The 20910-nt window shown below is 30.8% G+C and overlaps 5 protein-coding genes across 9 annotated transcripts; 3 read left to right on the top strand and 2 right to left on the bottom strand.

The window, feature by feature from the left end:
- The first annotated feature begins 114 nt into the window (after positions 1 to 114).
- On the top strand, positions 115 to 1500 carry LOC105838513 (probable pterin-4-alpha-carbinolamine dehydratase). Of its 3 annotated transcripts, XM_012684128.3 has the most exons (4): positions 115 to 327; positions 459 to 601; positions 971 to 1090; positions 1170 to 1500. In XM_012684128.3, the coding sequence occupies exons 2-4, from the start codon at positions 488 to 490 to the stop codon at positions 1353 to 1355; spliced, it is 420 nt and encodes a 139-aa protein (XP_012539582.1). In that variant the 5' UTR covers positions 115 to 327; positions 459 to 487; the 3' UTR covers positions 1356 to 1500. The 3 variants fall into 3 exon arrangements, with proteins under 3 accessions (XP_012539582.1, XP_028050354.1, XP_036138368.1); XM_028194553.2 differs by having other exon boundaries at positions 115 to 601; XM_036282475.1 differs by lacking the exon at positions 459 to 601.
- Positions 1501 to 2118: 618 nt separating this feature from the next.
- On the bottom strand, positions 2119 to 3593 carry LOC105838512 (succinate dehydrogenase [ubiquinone] cytochrome b small subunit, mitochondrial). Its single transcript, XM_012684127.3, has 5 exons — positions 3490 to 3593; positions 3315 to 3416; positions 2834 to 2973; positions 2520 to 2707; positions 2119 to 2419 (listed from the first exon to the last, which is right to left on the bottom strand). The coding sequence occupies exons 2-5, from the start codon at positions 3367 to 3369 to the stop codon at positions 2218 to 2220; spliced, it is 585 nt and encodes a 194-aa protein (XP_012539581.1). The 5' UTR covers positions 3370 to 3416; positions 3490 to 3593; the 3' UTR covers positions 2119 to 2217.
- An 8-nt stretch (positions 3594 to 3601) lies between these two features.
- Positions 3602 to 11822, top strand: LOC105838508. Of its 2 annotated transcripts, XM_028194548.2 has the most exons (10): positions 3602 to 3764; positions 3918 to 4101; positions 4682 to 5084; positions 5664 to 5915; positions 5997 to 6400; positions 6484 to 6898; positions 6972 to 7119; positions 7367 to 7592; positions 9220 to 9428; positions 10959 to 11822. In XM_028194548.2, exons 2-10 carry the CDS (start codon positions 4076 to 4078, stop codon positions 11003 to 11005), a joined length of 2130 nt encoding a protein of 709 aa, XP_028050349.1. In that variant the 5' UTR covers positions 3602 to 3764; positions 3918 to 4075; the 3' UTR covers positions 11006 to 11822. The 2 variants fall into 2 exon arrangements, with proteins under 2 accessions (XP_028050349.1, XP_028050350.1); XM_028194549.2 differs by having other exon boundaries at positions 3602 to 4101.
- LOC105835406 (annexin B9) lies at positions 11816 to 16894 on the bottom strand. Of its 2 annotated transcripts, none has more exons than XM_012678669.2 (7): positions 16760 to 16894; positions 15967 to 16049; positions 14080 to 14461; positions 13851 to 14003; positions 13550 to 13723; positions 12349 to 12530; positions 11816 to 12246 (listed from the first exon to the last, which is right to left on the bottom strand). In XM_012678669.2, the coding sequence occupies exons 2-7, from the start codon at positions 15994 to 15996 to the stop codon at positions 12193 to 12195; spliced, it is 975 nt and encodes a 324-aa protein (XP_012534123.1). In that variant the 5' UTR covers positions 15997 to 16049; positions 16760 to 16894; the 3' UTR covers positions 11816 to 12192. The 2 variants fall into 2 exon arrangements, with proteins under 2 accessions (XP_012534123.1, XP_012534131.1); XM_012678677.2 differs by having other exon boundaries at positions 15967 to 16045; positions 16760 to 16889.
- Positions 16895 to 16945: 51 nt separating this feature from the next.
- LOC105835397 (KICSTOR complex protein kaptin) lies at positions 16946 to 20756 on the top strand. Its single transcript, XM_012678647.3, has 8 exons — positions 16946 to 17310; positions 17703 to 17932; positions 18667 to 18929; positions 19375 to 19541; positions 19623 to 19795; positions 19866 to 19944; positions 20019 to 20310; positions 20388 to 20756. Exons 2-8 carry the CDS (start codon positions 17728 to 17730, stop codon positions 20460 to 20462), a joined length of 1254 nt encoding a protein of 417 aa, XP_012534101.1. The 5' UTR covers positions 16946 to 17310; positions 17703 to 17727; the 3' UTR covers positions 20463 to 20756.
- The last annotated feature ends 154 nt before the right edge of the window (positions 20757 to 20910 follow it).

A 20910-nucleotide genomic window follows, 5' to 3' on the forward strand; every position in this document is an offset into this window, starting at 1 on the left:
TACATATAATATATGCATTTTAGTCAAATAAAATCAAGGGTGCGTTCCGTTTCACGCGTAATACGCATGATGCATCGTTCATCCTTGTTGTTTGTCAAACGTTAAACAAGGATGAACAATGCATTATGCGCATCATGCGTTGAAACGGAACGCAGCCCAAGTAAACAAGATATTTTATATCGAAAAGTATCTCAGATTTGGAGAAAAGTATTCAAAATTATTTCTTCTTAGAATTATCCGTTTAAGCATTTATTCCTTCAAGTACGTATAAACATTTGACGTGATCTTGATGCAAATTCGATGCGGCAGGATCCAACGAGACAAGAGGTTAGAGAATCATTCAGAGCTAGTTCGTCTTTCTGATTCGCTCCGGGGAAAAATAAACCGTTTATCACGTCCGCTACACGCTTACGACATCGTGATACCGTGAGAATTCAGTGTTTCAAAATTGTACACAGAGAACAAACTCTCTTCGACATAACATAACATGATAGCGGTATTGACCAGGCGGGCGAGTGGAGGGGATCGTGTTCGAAAGTGCATATCGCGCGTTCTGGACCGCAGAGATTTATCCGCCGTTATCACGAAAAAAGCCAAGATGGTAAGTGAGCTCAACGTCGAAGTTGTCTTGAATTCCTAGATGGTTTGAATCAAAATGTATTTTGTTCGGAGTAATTGAGACGCTCGAATCCACTGGTCGGGTGAGTCCTTCGCGGTGAAAGGGATACGGTGATGGCCACCCACTTGTTACACAAGTCCTGTCATACTTTGCATCTTCTGCGCGACATTAATAAAAAAATATTGATAGATTGCATAAAAGATATTGATAAAGATTGTATAAAAGGCATTGTCATATATCACAAATAATGAATAAAGAGATATTAATGCAATTATGTTTCAGTTATGTTCAATTATAGTTGTATAAAAAATAGATTACGATAATTTATGGAAATCTGTTGATCCTTCGCAGAGTAAGCTGACTGCAGAAGAACGGGAGCAAAACTTGAATCCATTGCTGTCAACGGGATGGACTGTCCAAGAAAACAGAGATGCAATCTACAAGGAGTTTGTGTTCAAAAACTTCAACGAGGTATGTTGCACATTTGATTGCTGTTTATGACTGTATATATTTGTTGCCTAATTATTGAATGATGTGTCTTCATTTCTAGGCTTTCGGATTCATGACAAGAGTGGCCTTGCAAGCCGAAAAAATGGACCACCATCCTGAGTGGTTCAACGTTTACAATAAAGTGAACATCACTTTGTCATCTCACGACGTGAATGGATTGTCGCAGAGGGATGTGAAACTGGCGACGTTCATAGACAAAGTTGCTGCCCCTATTATTGGCAAATAAGACTGTTAATTCGTCGGAGTTTCCTTTGTCTGCTGTACATTTACTATATGTGATGACAATAATGAAAAAGAATATTGTTTATTATCATTGATTTGTAGCATAAATGTTGATGGTATCAATTATATTTTTCTGTTTTTAGCTCGCATGTATAAATATTATAAATTATAATCCCTTATAAACAGAACTAGCTAAAAAAGTCTAATAAGAAGGAAAAAAGTGAAAGATACATTCCAGTTTTGGCTTATAAAAACTATAAAAATAACTAATATAAAATGGGATATTTATACAAGTTTATGCAAAAAGATACAGATTATTTGCTTTAGTAAATCACTATGATTCAAAGAAAAACAATAGTAACAAAATCTAATAATAGTTTTAAAAAATTTAAATTAATATGTAAAATACATTTTTTAAAAACTAATGTTACAAAATTTTATATTAATATTAATTTTTATGACGAGTTAGTAAAATTTGCTACGTTAATCCCCCCCCCCTTTCCCACGTGCGCGCACATTTATGAATTTTATTTTGGATAAAATTTAAATTGAAAAACACTCAATTGACATTTTTCTCCTTGTTTTTTTTTAAAGAAACAATTTTTCTTTTTTCTGGAAATACTGATTTCTTACCAATAGTATGAACTTTATCCTAAAACTGTGACATTTTGCCATTCCCATTCGAGACAAGATACTTACTAGACATTCAACTTGCCAGTTTCACACATAAAAAATCAGTGTAAAGAAGGAAGCAAAGAAACCAGTCGTTGAATAAGCGAATAATTTATTCCGGAATAATTTATAAGTTACCATCTTAAAAAGCTCTTCATATATGTAATAATTATTTCTGCCATAGTAATAACTATTTAACTAGTCTTTTGTTTATCTTTACCTATTGCCCAGCCATTCTTAATAACTTTTGTGAGACCAGGGCCATTATAGATCAGCACAAGCAGACCAGCAAGAGTACTAGCAGAGAGTAAGATAACTAAGATGTGCGCCAAGTTGCTACCTAGTTTACCCACCACACTGGGCCGTGCATAATCAATGGCGATAGCTTCCAGTCCCCTGTGAAATACAATTATTCAAAAGTATTTTCCACACAACTTGAAAATTTAAAAAATTTATTTTTAAAAAATATTAAACTATCAAAGAATATCATTATTACCAATGTGTGTGCATAACAACGGCAGCTGCCAGAAGTGTATCAAGAAATTTATTTTCTAAAAGCATGGCAGTGGGTATTAGTGCCAGAAGGGATGCAGACAGTATTTTCTCCATCACCCACAATTGCACATGATCATGACTGCTTGCTGCGCGAGTTTGGATCATGCTGACCGTCGATAGTGAGGGCAACTATGTGAGAGATGAGGTAAAATTAAGTACATTTTATAAACACATACAAACTTAATCCTAATTGTCTTAGACAATGTAAATAAATGATAGAAATAAAATTGAAATAAGAATTCTGAAACTGTCAACCTTGGACAAAACACTGCATTTTGGATAATTAGTTGCATTAGGAATCACAGAACGACTGAGATTTGTGAAACTCGATGTGGACTTAGGAAAATGTGTTGGATTAGAACTTCGTGCAAGTAAACTGGGGTTGACCAGTGTCTCTGTAACAAAATTGTTGATTATCATAATTTTTCTACTCAACAATTAAATAAAACAACAATATAAAAATACATTAATATGAAATATATATAAAATAAGTAATAAGAAAAATAGAATAAAAATAATTAAAAGGAAATACAATAATAAAATTAATAACAAATAATATATGAGACTGTATTACACTTAAAAAAGTTCAACTGAAATTTACCGCATATTTGTCTGATGGAAAATTGTCATTATGTAAACATTCATTTTGAGGTTATGTGCGGAGAAACTTCATTCAACTTTCGAAACAAAGCAAGTGTACATTCGAAACTGTCAGGAACTTACGCGAAAAACTTACCGAGCTGTCGAATTTTGCGAAAAACGTTAACGTTAGCCACTCTTCCGAAATTCATTTTGACGAAGCGATCGTTTCAGTTATGCTTGACGTAACTTCACCGACCTTGAGGGAAGACAAGAGATAACTATTGGTAACTTTAAACGATAAATGTTTAATAAAAACAACAAAACACGACTTGGTTATCCAACGAAATATATAAGAGATTTTTCAGAGAAAAATATATTATTATTTATCCAGCAGACAGACGAGTTTTGACTACTTGCAGATTCGTGCACCTTCTTACACTTTTATGCACGTTCTGCACCTAAAGTGAAATGAATACACCTTTTTGACGTTCGAAGAAAGAGAAGAGAGATCAAAAATTTAAAAGACAAATGGCCTGTTGTTTTTAGCTGCAGTGTGTTGGTGTGTAGGACGAAAAGGAAGCAGCAAGGGAGAAGCATGAGAAATGTAAAAAAATTATGTAGTCTAAATTGGTCTAAATTAAATATAAAATGTTTCGGATCAACGCGACTCATTCTTTTATTACATTCGGCAAAACAAATCTGAGATGTCATCGGAGTGCTCTCTTAGCTGCTCTTACGTCATTCTATCTTTGTTCAGTTTCAGTAAATAACAAAGACAGAATGTGTCAACAGAGCTTCCAGACCATTCCAGACGCCTCAGATTTGCTTTGCCCAACGCACCTTTTATAGATCGATCTTGCGACGAGTAAAGATTGTGTTTTTGAAGCAGTTCCGTTGGAACAATATCGCTTGAAAATGGAGAGGTTCCGAAACATCGACTGGTACGTGTGCTACAATTTATCGTACGACTTGTTTGAGCAATTTTTTAAATAATTAATAATTGTATGTTGTAACGATGTGATACGTGAGTTAAACACGTGCTTTGACACGTGCCTTACCTGATACAGATCTCGCAGTTTATTCGCTTATAAAAAGATTATATGTTTATATTCTTTATTTATATTTATATTTAATATTTATTTGATTTGTATATTAAATATAAATGTAGGAATGGTATTATTTGAACATGGAGAGATTCCAAAACCTCGATTAGTATATGCAATGATTTTATAAGATGATTTCAAATATCTGAATATATCTGAATCAAAAATAGAATTATTATTGCACTTGTATGACTTGAGCACCATTTTTTTTCATGATTATTAAATAATTGTGATGTAACACATATATCAAACACATCTATTTTTGATCCATTATTTGATGCAATAGATATTACATTTTATAATTTATATAAAAATTTATATTAAATTTATATATATTAAAATTTTTTAATTTAATTTGTGTTTAATATAAATCTTCATGTATATCACTACTTATTGTAATATTGTCACATCGTTGTAGGAACCCTGCGTTGGAGGATATAATAGACGAGGTGTTTATCAGAGACGAGAGAATGGAACGTGAGAGCGTGATGTACCAAATTATGCATGATAACTATAAAGATCCATTTGAAGATATTGAAAATGATTACGACGATGTCGATATAGAACAGATTAAAAAATACCTCCGCGAGGACGATGAAAACATTCCCGATTTCGAGGACAAAAAGCTGCAAAAAGCAAAGAATGGAGATGAGCGCCCTTATGTGCCTGGCATAAGGACATCGTTTCGTTTTCCTAGACAGTCTTATTTGAATAAGGCTGAGCAAGCCTGTTGCCTTCGTGTTATATTGAGATTATCTAATAAAGAAAGCACCTCAACCACAAATGGATTGAAAGAGAGTAGAGAATACCACCAATACTTAGTAAATATACACGAGTATTTTAAATTTTTGTTAATAACAGAAAAACTAATAAGGACACCCAATTATTCTAAAATATGTTAAAAAGAGAGTTTTGAGAGAGAGAGAGAGAGGATAGTAATCAGTGCACAAATTAAATAAAACTATTAGATATTTCAAACATGTTTCGATGTATGAGTAAATTACAGATGTAATTATATCATGTAACATTAATTAAGTAAAATTAACATTAGGTGTTTAAAAAAAGCATGTAATGATTATTTAATTTGCGTATTAATTACTGTACTAACACTTTAGAGCTTTGTTTTCATGTATGGTTATTAGAATTTTTAGTCTTCAATATTTATTTCAGTGTTCTTTATTTCTCTCTTTAGGCCAATTTTAAGACGAGAGAAAAATGAAAAATAATTAAATTTACTTTTATTTATAAATAATTTATTAAACTTATGAATTGTATATTGAAATTGAGATCAATATCAATGCATAATAATTGAGATCAATATTAATGCAAAATTTATTAAATTGTTTATATATGAAAGTGTAAAGAAACTGATTTTTTTCTTTTAATAAAACTTCTTCCAGGACATGCAAGAAATAATATCTAAAGAACAGAAAGAATTTCTAGAATTTGCAATGCACAAATGGGATGATACTTTTAAATGGTCAATCAAATGTATGAAATTTATAGCAAAGAAATGGAAAGCAAAGATGAGGAGATTTCAAACAAAATTACCGAGATATTATGTTGAATTGAAAAATATACCACTTTCTGTACAGAAAATTAATTTCCAAAATAAAGAAATTAAAGTAACAGCTATATCTTGTTTACGACAGGCAAGTCATTACGAAAATCGATTTATTCGACATAATATTTAATTCGAATGTGCATACATATATTTGTTTTATTATTTTCAGAGCACAGCAATTTCAGAATTGACATTGCCGTTGCTTGACCGTCCATATATGTTGAATATGGAGCCTGAAAAATTGCTTGAAAAATACCCCCCGTGCAACGCATCCAACAAAGTAACAAAACATTTCGAATTACCTGTGAGCGAGGATACATGCTGCGAGAGTCTCGCAATAGAAACTGGAGCAGATTTTGTTATCTCGTCTAGCGGCCTCAAGTGTCTAATGAGCAACGTAGATCCGAATCATTCAACCTCATGGCTCATACCAGTAGTCGTGAAATCGCATCATGGAAAAAATACTGTTTACGTTGATAAGAGGTTACCACCTACTATAGCTACTGTACCACAAAAAAATACCTGGGTTTACAAATACATCCTTAGAGACTATTTTACTGATGTTAAAAATAAGTGAGTATAAATCATAAAACATAATATATTGTATTAAAATAAAATTTATTATGTATTGTTATGTATTATGACAAATATTTTAGAGCAAAACATATGAAAGAAGACAAACTCGAAGAGAAGGCTGGAAATTATTCAGATACGGAAAGTGATTTAGCTAATGATCATCTTAAAATTTATGAAGAAGATTTGTATTCCTTACATGATGATTTGTATTTATCCGATGAAGATAAATCAGAAAAATCGAGTGATCCAGCAAGTGACAAAGTTGATTCTAAAATAGATGAGCAACAAAATGTATCATATAATCTTAAGACAGATGAACCGGGGAAATCGGATGATTTAGCAAGTAGCAAAACTGATTCTGAAATAGATACGCAAAAAAATGTGTTTTATAACTTTTTCAAAATAGGACCTGTAGCATCTCTGGATTATGAACGGATAAAAACAGAAATAAAGGAATATAAAATGTTGGTTCGTACAAAGATAGATGGCAAAGAGGTAAGAATATTTCTCATTAATGTTCTTAGTAATTATTGACATTAAATTGTAAAATTTGAAATTTGTTTACAAGATGCTGTCAAACGGTCACTTACAGTCTTTAATATTAGCGCCAAAGATGGAACATCAGTTATCCTTTGGAGCTGAAGCTACAACATTGGAAGAAGGTTTGCATCAATGGGCATCATTAAAATTTAACCCGAAAACATCGTTAGCTAGAGGTATTATAATTACAATAATGATTTTATTACATGTATGTGTATATTAATTTATTATTCTAGAATTACAATTTCATACTGCAAAAGATCTTACATTTTTTTATTTAAAACGTTTAATTCTTTAATTAGTTTGTTATAAATCATATAGGATATGAGAATTAGAATCGAATTTGCGACTTGTCGCGATCAGTCGTTTTTATATAGAGTCTCTTTAACAATTATATTTTATAAATATTTTGTATCATTATAGTTAGGATAGCAGCTGATACTTCAGAAGTAATACAAATAGAAAAACATACATTAATGTCACTTGGTGTTGAAATAAAACGACTCTATAATGTTAAAGTAGAGGATTCTCTCAGTATTTTACATAATATAATTGAAGGATTATCATCTTTGACTCCTGGCCAATACATTATGCAACATATCCCACAGAGTGGACCATTTGCTTATGTTTACAAACAAGCCGATTATAGGTAAATGTAATAAATTTAACTTATTAATCTATTTTAAAAAATTGAAGGGTTTTGTACAAAAATCAAAAAGTTAAATTTTCAAAAAACAAAATTTCTTATTTTCAAACCGTTTATTGTAAAAATGTAATAATGATCATTTTTCTCTGGATATATCATGAGTATAAAAACAAAATTATAGGTTTTGATTAATAATTTGAAGATTTATCTGAAAGTGATAAGTAAAAAAACTTGCTTCTTAAGTTTTTACGAAAATTTTATACTTATTACTTATTTATATTTATTGTATTGAGTCTTCTTTTGCTGGAACAAAATTGTCCACAATGTAATTGATAAAAAATGATTTGCATGATTCATATTTTTTAGAAGAAACTTGTTTGTAAGAATTTTTTTTAATTTTGTGTGTGTGTGTGTGTGTGTGTGTGTGTGTGTGTGTGTGTGTGTGTGTGTGTGTGTGTGTGTACTCACCAGCAAAAAAACGGGCCACCTAATTTTTCTTAAATTTTTAAATATCTTTCAATAACGACAACTCCGCCAAAAATTATCGAAATGAACCAAATTAAAGCTTAAACTTTCCTCTTGAAAACCATATAAATCGTAATTGAGTTACGACAAACATTATACAAAATGGCGGACGTTGAAGATAGTGCTCAAAAAATGGGCGAAAAAATTTTTTTTAATCGTTGCATAGCTTAAAGAAGTCAACTCCCTGATTTAAAAGTGTATGAGTTTTTAAATTCATTTATTTCCTAACAAATCCATCTTTGGAATATTTTTCTACGATTTTTTTTAAACAGAGTTACATCGTTTTGAAGAAAATGTTACAAAAACGATAATTTTTTCATAATGTGGCCTGCTACGAGTCCGGATATGAATCCTATAAAGTATAGAGCATTTATGGGATATCCTAAAATGAAGAGTTAGAAAATATAATACTCAAACATTAGCAGCTCTGCGCAACGCCTTGCAAGAAGAATGGGACAATTTAAGACAAGAAGAAATAAAAAATTTAATTAACAGTATGCCTCAACCAATACAAAAATTGTTAGATGCAAGAGGAGGCACATTTTTAAACGTCGTTGATCCTGCGTAATGCCAAGAACAGGATGCACACATGCACACACTCACGATATTTAAATCCGATCGTTTACTTTTAAAAGAAATAAATTTTTAAACTTTGAAGTTTTTATTTCAATTTCCTTTTTGAAAATGTTTTTCCATGACTATTTTTTTATGAATTGCTGATTTTAAATGAAAAAGTTATCGTTTTTGATATATTTTCTTACATTTTTAGACCAAGGCGTTGACTTCTTTGAACTATGCAACGATAAAAAAAATTTTTTCTCATTTTTTAAGCACTATCTTCAATGTCCGCCGTTTTGTAAAACGTTTGTCGTAACTCAATTACGGTTTATATGGTTTTCAAGAGAAAAGTTTAAACTTTAATTTGAGCTTTGGTTCATCTTGATACGATAATTTTTGACGAAGTTCTCGCTATTAAAAGATATTTAAAAATTTGAGAAAAATTAGGTGGTCCGTTTTTTTGCCGATAAGTGTATGTATATATACATTTGTGTGTGTCGAAGCATAGAATTCATTTAAAAAAAAGTAATTCGACAATATCTTTCAGGAAAGATGCCTTCGATTTACATACGATTTGTCAATCCGCAACATTTGAAACAACACCCAAAACACCATGGCCACCCATAGACATTATGATGACAACACCAGCCATTAAGTGTTTTCAAAGAATGCCTGCAATGTTTAGACCAAATAATCATCCTAATAAATTTTTGGGTAGAAGACGAAAGAAAAATGATAGTGTCACTAAAAGTCAAGGTTAATAATTTTTTTAAGCTGAAATATCTTAATAAATTATAAGGGAACATTGATAAAAGATCGTAGTTGTTAAATTGAAGTATAGTAGAACCAATGTATTATCCGAGTAATATATCTGAATATTTTACTACTTCAATTTACGTTAAACTGAGATAGTTAACAAAATAATTATATGCTTACTCTCTATTGAAAATGTAGATATTATATACTACTCCCCCTTTGTGTGTGTGTGTGTGTGTGTGTGTGTGTGTGTGTGTGTGTGTGTGTGTGTGTGTGTGTGTGTGTGTGTGCGTGCGTGCGTGCGTGCGTGTGCGTGCGCGCGTGTGTGTGCGCACTATATATGCATCAATTACTATTATTGGTATTCATAAATGAATTTTATATTCAAGAACATCTTAAATACTGTCATTAATCAATTTTATATATATATATATATATATATATATATATATATATATATAATTGATTAATGACAGTATTTAAGATGTTCTTGAATATAAAATTATATATATATATATATATATATTGTATTAATAATAGATTTTAAAAATATTAAGAAATGATATGTTATTATATGTGTAAACACACACATACACGCATTAAAAATATAATAGAGATATAAAAATATTTAAAAATTATATAATTTTTTGTAATATATATATATATACATATATAGTTTTTTAATATTATTGAAATCTCTCTTTCTCTTATTAATACAATATAATTTCTTTCTCTTTTTGCTTGAAACATTCCTATTTCATGCAATATTCTTATTTTGTGTTGATGTATCATCAAAATGTTTGTAATATTAGAAAATTGATGTAAATAATGTTCTTATTGTGAAATATATATAAACATAAATAAAATTAATGAAGTCAATTTTATGTACGAATTTGTTAAGGACTTAAAAAAGACAAGCAAAAAGTTTGAAGAGAACTATTATTTGTATTATATATTAGCGCCAATAGATAAATCAATTTGAACAAATTTTGTAGAGTGTCTGACAAATTTCAGAAAAAACTACAAATTTAACAGAGAGTTTGTCATGTACAATGTGATTGATATTAGTAGAAATATGACAAAGAAACATGTTAAACAGATACTACAAGTATACAGCATAGAATTGATAGTAACAAAAATAAAATGAAACCAGTGTTTAACAAATGTCAATCTGCTATAATTTCTGGCAATGTGCTGTCAGATTTTTACTGGCAGATTTAAAAAACTAACAGTTTACTTAAATTTATTTAAATTCTTCTAATTATCACATTATCACATTGCGTATATATTTAATGTTATATATATTTCATTCCTTATTTTGTACAACTTCCAAATAAATGTATACATGAAGTAAGTCGCGATATGAACAAAGTTTTTTTTTCCATCAAAACAATTATCCAAATTATATTTCTTTATTAATCTATTGTCTTGCGGATAATAAAAAAGTTCTACAATATTATCCATTTTTATTAGTTTTATATGTGTAAAATATGTGCTATTTAAGATGAATTGTTCTCTTTTTGTTTTTAGTTTCTGAATCTCTCCGAAGAAGTGGTCGACTACAAAATACAACCTAGAAAAGAAAACACGATATAATTTTCTAAAAGTTCTTGCTTTGAAGAGAAAGACTTCAAATAAGTGTTTATTTAATTTACAATGGAACCTCTGTATTCTTTATTCTATTTCTAATTGCTTCTAATTTCCTCTTTTTGTGCTGTTCTCTAGTTAATTTTATCATGTTACATCACATTTATTTATGTATTAATGTTTGTGATAAATTTAAAATGTCGCATATGCAAAATGACGATTTTATATATCCACAGTCATATATAAAATATGAAAGTGACGTAAAAGAGAAAGTGATTAAGTAAAGAATAGTTAATTTAATGTGCAATGCAATTAATACAAAATACAAAATAGAACTATAATTTTGTTGATATATAAGATATATAAAAATATTATCGAATATTTTATGAACGTGTTAGAATCAGATAATGTCTATATTTGTGAACTTTTCGCTGGAAGAACTTACTCTACATTTTATTTTTCTAAAAGCATAAGTATAATAAGCCATTACAAATTTTATTTTTTTGATTTTTTTACTGAATACATAACTATACGACAGTGCGAAAAATAATAAAATATGGAAGTTTACTTTTATTGACATTAATCTGATTCATAATATAGATATTTAATCATTAAATGAACTTATTATTTTAGTTTTATAGTTTGAGCAAGCATACAAATGTTTTACATTGGAATATTTTATTTTATAAATTGTTAGAATATCTATACAAATATACTTAGAGCTGTGCACAGGTACACAAGCATTTTTTATATATGAGTATATGTATGTATATAAATGAAAGAGAAATAAAAAAACTATAAAATGTTCTTAATTTTATTTTCATCAATTTCTCAATCATTTCTTACACTTTTACACTATGAGATTCTTTTTATAAACCTTTTAATAAAAAATAATATATAAAATATAATTTAATTAAATATAATTTGTATGTGAACGAGATTAAAACGTGGAACGTCGAGAAATTTTACTGGTCTACGTAATACAGTAAAGATTTCAAAAAAGTATTACAAAAGTAACATTTAAAAATGCAGCAAGAGGTATTTTTTCTAATTCCTCAATTAGTACATTAAGCAATATTAAGCTGAAATTTATGCAGACGTTTATATAAAGTTGTTTTTTTCTTTTGCAGATTATACAGGCAAATGTGCATCTGGATTCTTAACAGCTTCATCAAAATTATGTGGAAACCAGGGAAAGAAGCGCTTTTTTGTAATCTCCCGAAGTATCTCCCTGTAACATATGTATACACTCATTAGCAATTTAGTGCAACCAATTGAAAAATATAATTTAAATAGAACAAATTTTGTTAGAAACATAATTTAAAGTACATACAGCTATCCAACTCTCCAATGACTTTCCATAGCGTTCCTCGAATGCCTTTTTAATATCTCCCAAGTCAATTTCACTTCGAGATACGATGATACGGATTAATGTTCGATCCTTCGTACCTATGCCGTGCATACTGGCGTACAAACGCTCAGCGAAAAATCCAACTTTTGATTTCACGCATTTCACTGTTGATCAAAAATTAAAATAATTTGTACTTATATGGACTGTACGTAAATGTGTAATAAAAAATAATGAAAAATATGAGTAAAATGGGAACATTTATTTCCATGCTGCAAAATTATTTACTACATTCATATGCACTCGACCTGAATCTTATGCAAATTACTACATGTGTGTAAAGTATATGGATGTAGTAATGAACGTTCTTGTATGTTACATGTAATAGTTGCCATGCAACATTGTCAGGGAATATGTATAATATATATAGGAGTCAATACCACATAGGTATCCATACCATATATCTTCATGCATATTTATAAATAAATGTCTTTTTTTATCAAAATAAGAAGTGTCACTTGTACTATTATTCTGGGATCAGTAAGATTCAGAAAATCAAGTTATTACATATCAGTAAAGAACAGAGGATGACAAAAAAAATTTGGAGGTATGCCTATACTTTATGTTATGAAAATGTCGTTTGAAAATATATAATTCTAAAAATTATCTGGCAATCACAGCAACAATCATATTAATATTTCTACAAATGGGTAAATAAAAATTGCGTGTGAAATCTCGCTGTTGTAACTTGCCTTTGCCCTGCAAAAATATTTTCGATCGTTTTATAAAAGTTCACAGAATTGTAAATGTAGGGTTGCCAGGTATTCAGTGAAAAGTTCGACTCGTGATTATACTATCGGGGTTATCGATATTCCGTTGCATTCGGGGACTTATAATTTCTCCGCATTGAACTGCTATTTCAACCACTTGCTCGTATTTCACACTGAAACGCACAATTCTCGCCTAAGCACAACGAAATAAATATCGAGCAATTTTGTCTAAATCGTACAATCATGTCAATTAATTGGCACGCGTGTCTACTTATTAAAAAAACAGAAAGGGCTAGTTACAATATGAAATTAGTAGCTGTAAGTGATTCGTAGATAAAAATGTTAATATGGCGTACTTGTAACAGAATAGATATGTAATTAGTTTATATTTTATATCTTGTTTTTGGAAGCTTTACCTATTCCAAGTAAGCCTTTCTCGACGCTGCCAGAGAATTCCTTCTTTATAGCAACTTCTATGTCATGGCCCGATATCTTTTCATATTCAATAAATGTTTGTCGCAACTGCTGATAGCTGCGAGATACCAAAATCGCATTGAATTGAGATTCGTCCGTTCCCCACTGTTTCTCACCTGTAAACAAAATTAGAAATGTAAAATATTTCGCGCAACACGAAATACATTTAAAGCGACAAAACGTTTCGACTTTTAAATTAAACTTTGTTTTTGAAACTTTATGAAAAAATTTCCACGTACATACCAGCTTCGTACAATGCTTGGGCATCAGCAACCGCTTGGGCATGATCAAGTACCTGATTTTCATCTCTGTTTGCCTGCACGAGAGATACCAACAATCTCTTGAAATGGCCCGATGTATCGCCTTTCAGATCACTCTCGAGCGTTCTGCCGTACACTGTCCAGAATAATTTATCTCTTAATTAATCAAGAAAATGTCTATATATAATAAATTAAAAAATGATAAAAATTACAATTTTCATAAAATGTCGCGATCGTGCGGATGCCGTAATTGCTGAGAGTACACATAATCTCGACAATTGCTTCCTCATCGGTACCCATACCGCTCACCGCGTCGTGCAGTTCCTTGGCGTAATAATGCGGCAGCGGGGTCATGAGGGCAACAATGACATCCTCCAGTTTTCCAGTCAGCTCACTTTTCAAGTCACTAATCAGATCCTTCCCATACATGGTCTTGAACGCCTCCGCGATCTCCAGTCTCTGTACAATACCTCTCTTCGTGAGCACGTCGATGATCGCCTTTTCATCCGTGCCGAATCCCTTCATTGCCTTACGCAAAATAGTGGCATCCGCGTTTGCATCGAACGGCTCGGCGGGATACACAGTTGGAGTGCACTGAAACGCAATAAGTTAGATATTATAACAATCAAATTTTTCAAAGTCTTCAATAGAGTGACTACAAATTAAATAAACTTATATTTAAGGCTTATTATTTGATATTATATGACTAATAAAATTCTAATTTATTCAGTCGGCAGAATTGTTTAAAACAAAATATGTAACTATAGAATTCGTGTCAATCTAATCTTTTTTTCCGTACAATTTTCTTCTTTTTTAAACAACAAAAAAATTGATAATGACCATGTTCAAAAGAATGACATTTATTTTTGCAACTGTTACAAGTTTTCTTTGCTGATATTAAATCAATTCTTTAGATCTAAACTTTAGATCTAAAAAAATAATCTATCTATCTATATAATCTGAGCAGTCTACCTAATCTCAATAACAAATATCATTTGATAAGTTAATCGCCAATTAAATTAATCTATATTTAGTTTTGTCAAAATCATTCTTGCACACATTCTTATATTTACAAAAATTTATATATGCACGCTTGTAATATAATTTTTAAAAAATATAAAAGACAGTTTTGAGAAAAGTAAACAAATTAAGTGGATTTTATTCAGCAAGATAAGTCCCTTATATATAAATTGGCAAAATTAATTAGCAGAAAAATTAAAATTTTTTTAAAAATAAGCTAACTAAATTAAAATTAATGACTTATAAAATTAATTTAATTATATTAAAAGTTACGTAAACAAAAAATTAATTCAATTAAAAGTTGCATTAAAATTCAATTTACTTACATTAAAAGTTATTTTTAAAAAGCATTTATATAAAATTAAAAATTAAAATGTAATTTTAAGAATAACTATAATTTAGATCATTAAATAAATTAAAAAATTTTTTGTACATTATGTTTATATGAAATAACAAAGAGTTATTGTTTCTTATATGGGAATAATTTATAATGTTTTTCTTTTATGGGTTTCTTTTAGGTAAAACTTTAAACTTAAAAAAATTAATAAGTTAAAATTTATATATTTTAAAAATAACAAGTTAAAATAAAAAATTAATTTAAGTATTTAAATTAAGTTATTCATTTTTCAGTTTCATTATTTTATTTCCAACTCTTTAACTATTACAGTTACTATCCTGTTAATTAACAATACATATTACATTACATATCAGTATTCTAATTATCACATTTTTTCAGAATAGCAATAATATGAATCTTAAAAAATAATTATGCAACAACTTCCGCGATGACTGATAGGCATTTATACTTTTTTTGTGGTTTCAGTCATCTCATACAAGATTCGCATAATTTTTGCGATTTAATGACGAGGGAGATTCTACTTGACTTTTGCGCCGGATTAGTCATGCTCGCGGTGGAACGTGAATCGACTTGGGAACTAGGCTCACGTTAAAAATACGTGATGATCAACGTGACCGCGGCCTCAGAAATAGATCGATATCGCTAATTATCGTCGACGACCGGCGATGATCTTGCCGCTCAGCAATCTCTCTGCTATCCTCGCGCATACGTACATACATACCTTGAACGGATAATATTGTTGCTGCGACATCTTGACCTTCTTTTTCTAATCCTGTCGGCAAGAAACTCCTGTGGCGAGGCTACCTGGTGAAACAGAGAGCCAGCAATGAGACGGCGGGCGAATGCGTCATCAATGTTCACGATCGACGCTTTTTGACGTTTCACGTGAATCGGCATGATTGACGAATTCGCGATTCATTCAGATTCAATCTATAGCGAATGCAATCTCAACCGACAAAAAATGTGGCAGAGGCGCGGATGTTGAGGCGGCTTCGATTAAGCTCTGATTGACTCGATTGACGATTATTAATTATTTATCAAGTCACTCCCTGATTTAATTGTAATTCAGTTAACATTGCTTGACGAATCCTTAATGAAGATACACGTCAATGTTCATATAATTACAAATCTCGGACACTTTTTATATAATTACGTTAAAACATACACAATTACTTAGCGCTACTTGACTCATGGAAAGGAGACTATCAGGATATTTTAACTTGCTCCTTATTTTCTTTCTGGTTAGAATTGGAGCAGGATAAAGAGTAAGTTAATCCGAGATTTTCTCAAATTAATCTACGTCGATAGGAATTAACGTTGAAAGCTTTAATGAAAGCGTTTTTTTTTAGACAGTTTTTTCTTCGTCCAATCGATCCGGATTAATCGGAGCCGGAGTCACTTCAAAGACAGATCTCGTGACAGGTGATCCATCATCGACGATGAATGACAAGGATGTCAGAGATGCGGTGAGAGAGAAAGAGAGAGAGAGAGAGGGAGAGAGAAAGATACGTTACCGAGAATAAGCGCGGAATGAGAGGCACTCTCGTTTTCACTCCTCGCAGCCGGTCTCTGCCTCCCGGTCGGTGGGAAAAAGAAAAGGACGCGGAGCGACAAACACTACCAACCGCGCGAGCGAGCGTACTGAGTCGTCGCCGCTACGACGGGCAACACCCACTTTCACGTATCGCGTCATCGTCTGTCCGCGACGGCTACGGCTCCCGAAGGCAGCGCGATTACGAAAGCAATATTGAATTGCAAAACTCCGCGCGCGTACATACACGCGACAATTACACGTTGCCGAATAAGATGAAGGCATGACTTCTGTGTCTTTTGTTTTTTTCTCTTTTCTCTTTCTTTCTCTCTTTTCTGCCTACTTTTTCCGACGGTTCTTTTGCGATTGCTTGCGCATAGGATCTATCGATCGGCGACGAGATCGAGATCGATGAGGATTGAAGGCGCGAAGGATTGACGGAGGAATTGGAAAACGAGAGCATTTCTCGATGCGCCCGCGTGATAGTAGATTAGAATGAATATAACCTCAACTCGATATGAGTTTGCGATAAAGGTTTGTTTACTTCTTTTTTTCTTACGATTTAGGAAGTCTGTTTATCTCACAGTAAATGAAAACATATTCGTACAGAGAAAAGATATATATATACATATACAGTGTTTGTTATTAATAAATTGCTAATTAAAATATAAATTCTAGCTTAACATTCTTCAGTGAACCGCTTAACATTTTTTGGTTTTCTGATTTTTATATTTTTTGACTTTGTCATTTTCAATTCTTATATCATCACAAGCTTGAAAATATTAATTAGAATGAAGATGAGGCGATAAAATCGCTGTTTCATAGGTCGGAGTGTGATAAATTAAGGATATGAAAACAAATGTGATTAATGTTATTTTGTAGAAATATAAACACTTTTTACATTCACCATAATTATTTCACTTTAGCATCCAGACTTCCTGACGATCTACTATGATGAGCAATTTTATAGATGCGCATTGGTTTCCCCTGGCGTCACAGGGGAACATTTATTCCATGACCAAACTGTGCTCACCTAACAGTCCCAACAAGCTGTTAGTGGCGTCCTTGAAGAGAAAGATATACTCCTGCGAGTATCATCAAACATCGGAATTTCTAAGACCCATGGTGAAGGAATTATTGTTTACATATATACCCAGTATGTAAGCTGTTGTGTTCAGACACATATTTTCTTTTTTTTTACTCTGGAGTTGATATAATGAATCTATTAGAGAAGGAAACTTGCTATTAGTTATAAATCTTAAATTATTATTTTAAAAATAATACTTAATATTCTATCTTTTTTATATTATGTTGGTTTTTTAAAATTAATTGGTATCTGTAATTAACATAAATTAAGTGGATTTCACAAATCCAGTATTAGAATCTTACATGATAAATGATATCAATACAGATAATAATTTATCATGCATGGTGTAATATTGTGTGTAATATTGATGGATTGGTGAAGATAATGATTCTTGATTATCAGTATTTCTACTACACAGCAACATTGATGCTTAAGAATAAAAAAATTTAAATTCTATATTAATTAATATATTCTATATTAATTAATCCAATAATATTATGCTATATGATTAATAATATTGTTAGTATTTGTACTGACACTATTATTGATTACATTAAGTTCCTGTAATAGATATAAGATCTGTAATGTATATAAAACTGAGCTAAAATATTATCAACAATCTAATATATAATATTTATGTAATTAATCATGTAAGGTTATAAAAATATTAATGCATACTATCATTATTACTATATTAATTATATAAAATTTATTAATATTTCGTATAATATATATAAATATTTTAACATCAGCTTTGGAGATTTAATCCATATTGTAAATAAATTAATTTTTTTATTTCTTAGGTGGCGCAGAAATTATTTCCATCGATGCTTACAACAAATCTGACATTGGGGACAGTTTTGTAATAGGCATAACGATTATGAAGACGAGTACAGACACGATAGAAAGATACTTGAACATATACACAGAAGGTGCAATAGACGGCGAGGGAGACGAAGGTAGTTCGATCGAAGCCATAGCGCAGAATTGTCTTATGGTGGAACTGTCATACACCCCTTATCATCTGTATCACACTGTTTTACCACAAGAAAGTTCTATGCAAGAGGTATATTAGAAATGTTAAACATAATGAGCTATACATACAATACAAAAATATTTCTTTTCCAAAGAAACAAATAGGTCTAAAAACTTAAATTTACAAGAAATAAAAAATTCTCATTTTTAATCTGTTAATTGTATAAATATGACAATTTTTCTCTGGACATATAATAAATATAAAAACAAAGTTTTAGACTTTGATTAGACTTCAAGATCCATTTAAAGGAAAAAAGAGAAACTTGCACTTGTTTAATTCTTGTGGAAATTTTCATTTATTACCTTATTTTTTATATTCATATTTCTCTTGTTTTTTAAATTTGATTCTTGCTGAAACAAAATTGTTCATGATATGACACTCCTAACACAAAATGACATGTTTGATCTTTGTATAGGAAATGTTCAATTACTATTATTCTGTCTGTTGTTTTATATCATATAACTAAAATTTACAGGTAGTCTGGCTAATATCTGGAAGCGATTACAGGATTCATATGATAAGGGAAGATAAACTAAGCCACGTTTATAGTGAGTCCCCTATCGAAAAATATTTCCCGGAATTGCATGACATCCAAGCAATTGTGCTGTGGATCAATATTCATTATTATGACAATTACAAGCAGTTTGTATAATTGAAAAAAATTATCTTTCATTCTCTTATCTTGATAATTAAGAGTGTATAATCCTATTTTTGCAAAACTAGGAGGGTTACCGCCATCGGCTGTGAATGCGGTCTGGTCAAAGTTGCCATAGTGAATGTTGTGGACTTGCAAATCTCTCAAAGTTGGCTGCTGAGATACGATAAACCTGTACCGAATGTGATAGTATTCCCACATAGGAACATTATTAGTAAACCAGCCTTCATAAACATTAACTGTAAATATTTCAAATACGTTATTTGCACATATAATGTACAATCTAAAATAAAAATTATAAAAAATTTTAGCTGAGGAATGTGTCCCAAAGGATGACGTCCCGAAATTAAATGTTATTATTTCAAATACAAGTAACGCTGTTGTCTTTAAGTGAGTATTTAATAAGTCAATAAATATTTAAAGATTTTTTTACGACTAAGTTACAAGTATCTGTTTTCCGTCAGAGACATCTTGCGGCATGGGCTGAAACAGGACGTGATATTGAGCGGCAGCGAATCGTCGGATTGTATTTTGTGCTGTTGTATAGCGGACATAAATATGGATGGCCAAAACGAAATATTACTTGGTACCTATGGCCAGGAAGTTCTGATTTTCACGTTGCTAGGTGACACGTGGGAACTTGCTACCAGAAAATTATTTGATGCTCCCGTGCATTCCATAAGCTACATGGACATAACGAACGATGGAGCAAAGGAACTGATCGTACTCACGCAACGAGGTGTACACATATTACAGGTTTTATATAATACTTCACATATTTATATATTTTTAAATAAATGACATATGTTAAATCTTTATTAATTATTATATAGCATAATATAGCTGACATACGAGCAAAGTGGAAAGAACGTTATAGAAAATTATTAGATGTACCAATTCAAAAATAATTGTAAGCAGAAAATTAAAGAGGCTAAGATAGATTTGAACTTGGAATTCATCAGGCTAGCACTTTCATGGTCACGCTGCTCCAACTGTTCTTCTATTACATTAGTTTATAATCGTCCAAACCGACTAGAGCTTTCTAGTTCTGTATTATTCAATAAGTCTTTTTGACTCCAAATATTTTACATAATTGTACACTTGTAAAAAAGAAAAGATCATATCTTCCTATACATTTTATATGTTTGTATGTATTGTATATATTATTTGTAATTATGATAAAATAAAAGATGAGGAAATAATTTGTGAAATTATATTAAATTAAGTTATAGAAAAAATATCATTCGATTTGTTTCACCTGGCTACGTTTTCTTGCGTCTTTAAAACGCGACATATCGCCCCATTTGCAAAATAGACATACAATTGATTGGTCTTTACAAAAAATTTTAGATTTTC

The sequence above is a fragment of the Monomorium pharaonis genome, chromosome 2 (genome assembly GCF_013373865.1).
Source record: "Monomorium pharaonis isolate MP-MQ-018 chromosome 2, ASM1337386v2, whole genome shotgun sequence".
Lineage (NCBI taxonomy): Eukaryota > Metazoa > Arthropoda > Insecta > Hymenoptera > Formicidae > Monomorium > Monomorium pharaonis.

Coding starts and splice junctions, on each gene's coding strand:
- LOC105838513 (XM_028194553.2), top strand. CDS start 488: ATGATAGCGGTATTGACCAGGCGGGCGAGTGGAGGGGATCGTGTTCGA. Junction 602..970: donor TCACGAAAAAAGCCAAGATG/GTAAGTGAGCTC, acceptor GATCCTTCGCAG/AGTAAGCTGACTGCAGAAGA. Junction 1,091..1,169: donor TGTTCAAAAACTTCAACGAG/GTATGTTGCACA, acceptor CTTCATTTCTAG/GCTTTCGGATTCATGACAAG.
- LOC105838512 (XM_012684127.3), bottom strand. CDS start 3,369: ATGAATTTCGGAAGAGTGGCTAACGTTAACGTTTTTCGCAAAATTCGA. Junction 2,708..2,833: donor AATGCAGTGTTTTGTCCAAG/GTTGACAGTTTC, acceptor TCTCTCACATAG/TTGCCCTCACTATCGACGGT. Junction 2,420..2,519: donor GTTGTTATGCACACACATTG/GTAATAATGATA, acceptor TGTATTTCACAG/GGGACTGGAAGCTATCGCCA.
- LOC105838508 (XM_028194549.2), top strand. CDS start 4,076: ATGGAGAGGTTCCGAAACATCGACTG. Junction 5,916..5,996: donor CTATATCTTGTTTACGACAG/GCAAGTCATTAC, acceptor TATTATTTTCAG/AGCACAGCAATTTCAGAATT. Junction 7,120..7,366: donor GAAAACATCGTTAGCTAGAG/GTATTATAATTA, acceptor GTATCATTATAG/TTAGGATAGCAGCTGATACT.
- LOC105835406 (XM_012678669.2), bottom strand. CDS start 15,996: ATGTCGCAGCAACAATATTATCCGTTCAAG. Junction 14,004..14,079: donor CGCGACATTTTATGAAAATT/GTAATTTTTATC, acceptor TATTCTGGACAG/TGTACGGCAGAACGCTCGAG. Junction 12,531..13,549: donor GAAAGGCTTACTTGGAATAG/GTAAAGCTTCCA, acceptor TTTGATCAACAG/TGAAATGCGTGAAATCAAAA.
- LOC105835397 (XM_012678647.3), top strand. CDS start 17,728: ATGATGAGCAATTTTATAGATGCGCATTGGTTTCCCCTGGCGTCACAG. Junction 17,933..18,666: donor ATTGTTTACATATATACCCA/GTATGTAAGCTG, acceptor TTTATTTCTTAG/GTGGCGCAGAAATTATTTCC. Junction 20,311..20,387: donor GAGGTGTACACATATTACAG/GTTTTATATAAT, acceptor ATTATTATATAG/CATAATATAGCTGACATACG.